Source organism: Triticum dicoccoides, chromosome 6A (genome assembly GCF_002162155.2).
Source record: "Triticum dicoccoides isolate Atlit2015 ecotype Zavitan chromosome 6A, WEW_v2.0, whole genome shotgun sequence".
NCBI lineage: Eukaryota > Viridiplantae > Streptophyta > Magnoliopsida > Poales > Poaceae > Triticum > Triticum dicoccoides.
In genome coordinates, this window is record NC_041390.1 from 547,480,222 (window position 1) to 547,487,458 (window position 7,237).

Consider the following 7,237-nt stretch of genomic DNA (forward strand, 5'->3'; position numbering starts at 1 on the left):
CTCTCTCTCTCTCTCTCTCTGCGTGCGTGCAGTACGCGGTGATCGACTTCCTGTGGTACCGGAAGAACGTCAACGGCGCCGGGGAGGACTCGTACGGCTTCGACAGCGTCGACCAGTGGGGCCGCCCGTTCCCCGACCCCGAGAGGTTCCCGTCGTCCGCCGGCGGCGAGGGGTTTAAGCACGTCGCCGATAAGGTCCACGCCATGGGCCTCAAGTTCGGCATCCACCTCATGAACGGGATCAGCACCCAGGCCGTCAACGCCAGCACCCCCATCCTCGACGTCGACACGGTACTCCCTACTCTCCGTGGATCTTGGACTTCTTGTTTCATCTTCAAATTTTCACTTACTTCTACAATTAGACCATAAGAAAGTATATTCCTAGTGAGCGCATATTTGAGGAGAGTTACCGTGACAGTAGATAGTTGCCGTAGGGGAGTTACTTCGTTCGATTAGTAATTTTCTTCTGGTTTCGTTTATTCAGGGAAAAGCCTACGTAGAGGATGGCCGGCAATGGACGGCGAGCGACATAGGCCTCACACACAGGACCTGCGCGTGGATGTCGAACGGGTTCATGAGCGTAAACACCGACGCGGGAGCCGGACGAGCGTTCCTCAGGTCTCTTTACCAGCAGTACGCCGATTGGGGTGTCGATTTCGGTAAGCTGCCAACTCCGGGCCCAAACTTCATACTAGCATTTTTCAGCTGCTACATTATTTTTAATTTCAGAAGCAACTGTTGGTAACATAAAACTGTTGTGTTTGCAGTGAAGGTAGATTGCATCTTCGGCACGGATTATAGCCCGAAGGAGATCATGGCTGTTTCAGAGGTACGCATGCAGATGTAGCCCTCCATTCTGGGATCACAAATTGGTGATGACCTGTTGAAATCAGTTCATTTGAATACATACATTGTTGTGTGCAGACCCTGAAAGAGCTTGAGCGGCCGGTCATCCTGTCCATCTCGCCCGGAACCGAAGTCACTCCGGCGTTAGCCGAGAACATCACCCAGCATGTTGACATGTTCAGAATAACAGGGGACGACTGGGACAGCTGGAAAGATGTTCGCCCGCATTTCGATGTCGCCAGGTAACCAGATAGCATCAGATAAATTTTAGGGGTGTATAGTAGCTGCTACTTGTAATCTCTAGTAGAGATCAGTCAGTTTATTCTACCTTCTTTTTCACCTGCATGTATATGATGATATATACAGATCGTTTGCCGATGCGAATAAGATCGGCGCCACCGGATTGCAAGGAAGGTCTTGGCCTGACCTAGACATGCTTCCGTTCGGCAGGCTTACTGATGCAGGTGATCATTCATACCATATAAAACTTTGTGGCACCCCTTTTTTGGCAATGCACATCTGTTCTAATTCCATGCGCATTGGTGACTAATCATTGGAAAATGCTTGATATTTCTCTCATACAGGTGTTAACCAGGGCCCTCACAGAAGCACTAACCTTACATTTGACGAGCAATTAACACAGGTTTGCATTGCACTTGGAGAAACTTCATGTCTGTTTTCCAAGTTGCAACCCAAAGTCTTACCGCATTTTTGCAAACTGGCATGACCTTGCAGATGCTACTTTGGTCCATGGCCAAATCCCCCCTCATGTTTGGAGGTGACCTGAGGCACCTCAATGATGGTACATTCAATCTAATCACCCACCCTACTCTACTGAAGATTAATCACCACACTAAGAACAACATGGAGGTAAACAATATATTAATTGAAGTCTGGAGATTCCTGCTGCAACATATAGTGAACAGGGAGTTAACTTGTGGAATTTTTTTTCAGTTTGGTTATATTCAGAGTGAAAGGACTTCAGAATCCGATGAACAGTCTGGTCGCTCGGACCTGACAAACAATGGTGGACCTGTTCTTGGTCTCGCTACCTGCAACGATAAGAGCACCGGTGGATGGCACAGTTCCTCAAAAGATCACATTTGCAGAGGCTTTGGAATCCAGAATGACAATGCCTCGTTTTGCATGTCCAAAGCAAAACTTCTTCCAACATCGTAAGTGCCTTGCAAGAAAACAATTCGTGAAAGGAAGCAGTACTAGTTTTCTCATTTGTACGTATGATCCATACATATTATGTGCTTCAGGGATGGAGTTACCATCAGCAGCGAGGAAGACCAAGCGAAGTTCCACCTGGTGGGTATTGACACCAATGATGGTTGCTTGGATGCATCTGTCAGTCCCATGTTCTCGACCTGCGAACAGCATTCAAAGCAGGTAACCTAGTAAGAGAGCGGGATCCATATAGTGAGGCTGAATTCCAATGTTTCTTGGAGCATTTTTTGTCATGAAGTTGCTTGAGTCTCTTAGCTTTGGAAGTGAATGTATGCCGCGATTGATCATATTTTGCCCATAACAACTGCAGGTCTGGGAGCTAACGGAGAATGGACAACTTAAAAGCAGCTACTCAGGATTGTGTGCTACATTGAAGTCCAGCAAGGAAGGAGGTATAAGTTACTCCATAACGAGTCACCACAAATTAATCGCTACTTTTATCTAAGTAGCACTCTTGTTTGATGCAACAGAGAGTGAAACTACTGGAGCACGAGCATGGACAGCAACTGGAGACAAAGGTACTTTTACCTAAGCAGCATGCATCTTTGCCAATGCATACATGCCGAATAAGCGTCCCTTTTCTTTGCGCTGATTCTTTGTCTTCCATGGAGCAGGAGAGATCTACCTGGCCTTCTTCAACCTTGACACTGCAAGCAGGAAGATTGCTGTAAGGGTGCCGGATCTAGAGAAGGTTGCAGGGAGAAAGTTGGCAAGGAAACACTTGTGCACCTGCACTGAAGTCTGGAGTGGAAAGAGCCGGAGTCTCATGAAAGGGGACATCTCAGCGGTGGTGAGCTCACATGGCTCCATATTGTTTGAAATCCAGTGTTGAGGTCTCCCTAATGTTCGCCAGTTCATCTTGGAACTTGGAAGCATAGGACGATTGGGTGTAAATTCTCTAGTTGCTGTCAGTCCTTTGTAGAACATACTTCTAATAAAGTAAGCATTTTTAATCGATACTAGCAATGTGTATGTGCAGTGCATGTGTTGACAAAAGTAGACCAATGAAAGCATTAAATTACCTAAAGCACCAGGAAATATAAATTCCAAAACCTCAGAATGCCAAATTCTGAGATGTGTAGGATGAGGGTTTCTTCCAAATACTGATCTAGACATCTAGTCATAACAAACTGTAATAACATGTGACACTGTTCCTCTGAAGCACAGCCAAGACACTAGTAACAAAAGGTATAGCAAGGCCACTGTTGAAACAAAGATGCTACTTCCTCTGTTCACTTTTATAAGACCTTGAAGATATTTCAGACAATGTGCAAAACAGCCCATTTTGAGTTGTCTGAAACGACTTACAAAAGTGAACAGAGTGAGTACAGTAATTTTATAACATAGCTATGAAATTTAGAAGAAAACCCTTGCCGAAGCACATACAGAAGAAGGGTATCTTGAAGTTGAATGGAATGAGATGGCTCCAGTACCCTGCGGTTCAGTTGTTTTTGGTGAATGTACATGAGAAAAATATTCCTAAAATTTTAACCTGACATCTAGGATGGTTCGAATTCAAGCAACCAATCACATGGATTGCCTTTTCCTAGGATATCACTTTTTTTTGAGGGAAGGCCATTCCTAGGATATCACTTGGTACAAGCAACTGGACACATTCTACTGTGAAGCAGTTCAGAACAGATCACCCTATCAAGAAGCTACTCGCGAAAAGCTTAGCTCTGGCTTGCTTGATGTAGCTATTTCTGAACTGCTTTCAGAACCTGCATCTGGCTTGCTTGCGGAGTTTGAATTGGGTAATATCCTGATTTTTTTCTCGGAAGCGCCAACTGCTTCCAAAGTACTTGACACTGGCTTGCTTGAACTAGCCATTTCCGAATTGTTTGCAGAATCACTACTTGACTCTCTTGCAGAGTTTGAGGTTTGTACCCTCCTGGGTTTATTGGCGGAGGTACCAAATGCTTCCAGAGCATCAAGGAAGAACTTTTTATTCGGAACAATACCCTGCTTATTCATTCGCTGGAGCAGCTTCTGGACAAGCATCTTATCGTTTGCCCTGGTGTAGGCCTTGTAAAGCAGCTTATATGTGGAAGCACTGGGCACTACACCTTTCTCAATCGCACTATCCAACAGCCGATCTGCTTCCATAGGCAAGCGGTTCATGCAGTAGGCATCAAGCATGGCATTCAATGAAGATAGGGGAACAGTACTTTGTGAGCTTACGAGCTCATCAAATATCTGCTGGGCCTTTGAGACGCAATCACAATACGCGTACATATTGATGAGACACTCTTGCGTCACATAATTCGGTTTGAATCCCAATTCTCCCATCTTCTCAAGTACAGACTCAGCTTTCTCTCTAAGCCTTGCTTTCCCATAGTTTGTTATCATGGAATTAAACGTCGGGTGGGTAGGTCTCTCCTTGGACCTCAATAAACTCTTGAACACCTGCTCCATCTTGTCGAATGTCTGCTTTCGCCCATACGAATCTATGAGTATGTTGAATGTGATCACATCTGGGCGGCACTGCTTGCTTTTCATCCGCACCAATACAGACTCCATCTCTGTAATCATGCCATTCTTCCCATATCCGTCGATCACTCCATTGTATGTGTAGATATCTGGAGAGACTATGCTTTCATCCAGATCCTTGAAAAGGATGTCCACCTGCTTCGTGTCACTAGCCCGAGCACACGCCCTCAAGAGGATGTTGTACGTCACGATATTCGGCTGGCATCTCTCCATGCCCTTCATCTTGTCAAAATAGCCGAGAGCTTTCACCAAAGCCTTACTCTTGTCCCGCGAATGCAGATGCGCACCGATAAGGGAATTGTACACCGAAGTGTCCGGCTTGCACCCGCTGTTGCGCATCTGAGAGAAGAGCCACATGGCCATCCGTATCTGCCCCTTCCTTCCCATCACAGATATCAGCTTGGAATAGATGCCGTTGTCTGCGACGTACCACCGCTGCTTCTGCATCCACCTGAAAATCTAGCAGAGCACGAAGCATTAGAGAGGATGGGCAGAATTTTCTACAACAAACATCAGTTTCATAAATCATGAAATGTTTAGCCCACAAGGACATCTGAAATCATATCTAGTAGAATTTTATACCTATCCCAATTCATCATATCTAGAATTTTTCAGACCAACATATTTTCAGGGTACGCTATCCAAGTGAGAGTCATGACAATGGCTCTAACTCGTGAAAAATGGATGGTCTAGTGATCCTGATTGAGTTGGGCACAGGGGTACGGTATGGTGGCTCACCTCGAGGCACTGGACCCAGCCGTCGCGGCGGCCGAGCTCCTCGAAGAGGAGGAAGCAGTGCTCGGTGCGGACCACCTTGACGTGGCGGTCCAGCACGGACACCAGCCGGTCCTTGCCGCCGTCGGTCTTGCGCAGGAAGAACCGCACCAGCTCCGCGGCCTCGGCGGCCGGGTCGGCCTCCGCCTCCCCGGCGCCCGCCCGCCGCCGCTTGCCCCTGGCCGGCGCACCCGCGGGTGCGGCCGCCACCGCGACGCGGCGCGGGGAAGCGGCGGCCGGGTGGCGCTGCGGCCACGGCGGGGCCGACGTGCTTGGGTAGGCGAGCATCTGGGCGGTGCGGGAGTTAATGGCGGATGGGTTTCTGGAGTAGCATTGGAGCGCGGGGAATGGCGAGGGCGAGCTCGGAGAATTCGCAGCGGCCGGGAGGGAGAGGTTCTGGGTTCTGGATAGGGAAGGAGGGGATTAGGGGGTTTTGGACGGCTGGGATTGTTTGGTTTGGGGGATGGACGGTGGATTTTGTGTGGGATTAATGGAGGCGTGAATTAATAAAAAAGAAACCGGATTAGGAACGGGGGATATTGAACCCGACGTGAATCGAACACGCAACCTTCTGATCTGGAGTCAGACGCGCTACCATTGCGCCACGGATCCGGTGTGCTGTTACTCACTAATTAAGCTATATCATAGTACGGACCTGCGAATCAGTATTACCCTTGACTCACTGCTTATCTACTAAGTTCTTATTCAAAGAAAATAGAGGTGTTTCCCTCATTACATTTCACTGAAATGCATAAATTATCCACAAAGGCACGACCAGAGTAGCTGATCAGAAAGGATTCTTGCTTATTAGTTATTACCATCCGAATTGAAAAAGGCGACACAAGCACAAAACGCTACGACCCTAAGTGAGAAGCTAGATCGATTTCCATGTTGGAACCAATTTGTGTGGACCAAGGGCAAATGGTGTCGTTATTCGTCAGTTGCATCCAGCGGGAAGATAAATCCCAAGTGATCATTTGGAGTTCCCTCCCGATGATTATTTAGGAGATGTAAACACCGCAAAATTAATGCTGGTTGAGCATCTTCACGTTGAGATATTCCATATGGAGTTCCCTCCTGACGATTATTTAAAAAGTCTATTTCGTAAGGTCTAAACATCAACAAAACTAAAAAGACTGCAGACATCCATTTTCTTCCTTTGCAACCAATCAGACAAGCATGTTGGCATATCCAAAGTATAGATTAGAAAGGATTTATGGGACAATCTTGGCAACAAATTCAATTAAGAGGTATTGCACATTCTACATTTCCTTCCAAAATAAGCAAGTCATATCATCTCCTGGTTGTCGTTTAGCAAGATTATAACGGGTTAGAATTTTTGTTGGAGGGAATCAATCTATCACTAACATGAGAGATCTGGCAGTCATAGCTTTAGTAAGAAAAGTATGTAAAGCATAATTGCTAAAGCTAATAGGCATGATTTTCTTCATCTCTTTCATATCATTTTTCTTTTGGAACAAGAGAAACAATTGCAAAGTTCAACATAAAGACATTCAAAGTGCCATTTTCAAGTCGTTGACAAGGGCCATAAATTCATTTTTATAAGGTTACAAGAATTTTGATAAAAAGGAAGGAATACCCATAAGTGTATGGGGCCCCATGGGTAAGATCTTACGGTGCCTCATTGATTTCCACTTGAGGGAAAGGTTTCTGGAGAGTGGCATTTTCAGCACCAGTGACCATATCATCAGGGTTCCCAAAGCCAACACCAAGTTGAACATTCAGGTTTGGTTCATAACCAAAAATGTTGTTATAAAAAGAGGTAGCTACCTCAAGCATCGCGACCGTGGAGTAGATATGACCATCACCCCTTATTTAAATTTCCTATCCCTAGATTTCTGCCATGTGAAGGGTTTCTTCCTTTCTCCAAGTAG

General features: G+C 46.2%; 2 protein-coding genes and 1 non-coding gene across 3 annotated transcripts in view; 1 reads left to right on the forward strand and 2 right to left on the reverse strand.

Annotated features, from left to right (window-relative positions):
* Nucleotides 1-3,037, forward strand: part of LOC119317834 — a 3,589-nt gene extending 552 nt beyond the window's left edge. Inside the window, exons 3-14 of the mRNA XM_037592334.1 lie at nt 33-290; nt 484-658; nt 767-828; nt 924-1,087; nt 1,212-1,309; nt 1,430-1,488; nt 1,581-1,715; nt 1,800-2,020; nt 2,111-2,240; nt 2,389-2,470; nt 2,549-2,596; nt 2,693-3,037. Coding sequence (XP_037448231.1) covers nt 33-290; nt 484-658; nt 767-828; nt 924-1,087; nt 1,212-1,309; nt 1,430-1,488; nt 1,581-1,715; nt 1,800-2,020; nt 2,111-2,240; nt 2,389-2,470; nt 2,549-2,596; nt 2,693-2,910 — 1,650 coding nt within the window. The 3' untranslated portion in view covers nt 2,911-3,037. The remainder of the gene's footprint in view (nt 1-32; nt 291-483; nt 659-766; nt 829-923; nt 1,088-1,211; nt 1,310-1,429; nt 1,489-1,580; nt 1,716-1,799; nt 2,021-2,110; nt 2,241-2,388; nt 2,471-2,548; nt 2,597-2,692) is intronic.
* Nucleotides 3,038-3,474: 437 nt separating this feature from the next.
* LOC119317835 (pentatricopeptide repeat-containing protein PPR5 homolog, chloroplastic-like) lies at nt 3,475-5,727 on the reverse strand. Its single transcript, XM_037592335.1, has 2 exons — nt 5,307-5,727; nt 3,475-5,027 (listed from the first exon to the last, which is right to left on the reverse strand). The coding sequence occupies exons 1-2, from the start codon at nt 5,628-5,630 to the stop codon at nt 3,729-3,731; spliced, it is 1,623 nt and encodes a 540-aa protein (XP_037448232.1). The 5' UTR covers nt 5,631-5,727; the 3' UTR covers nt 3,475-3,728.
* Nucleotides 5,728-5,882: 155 nt separating this feature from the next.
* Nucleotides 5,883-5,954, reverse strand: TRNAW-CCA. The gene has a single exon. It is a non-coding gene; the product is annotated as a tRNA-Trp (tRNA).
* Nucleotides 5,955-7,237: the final 1,283 nt, after the last annotated feature.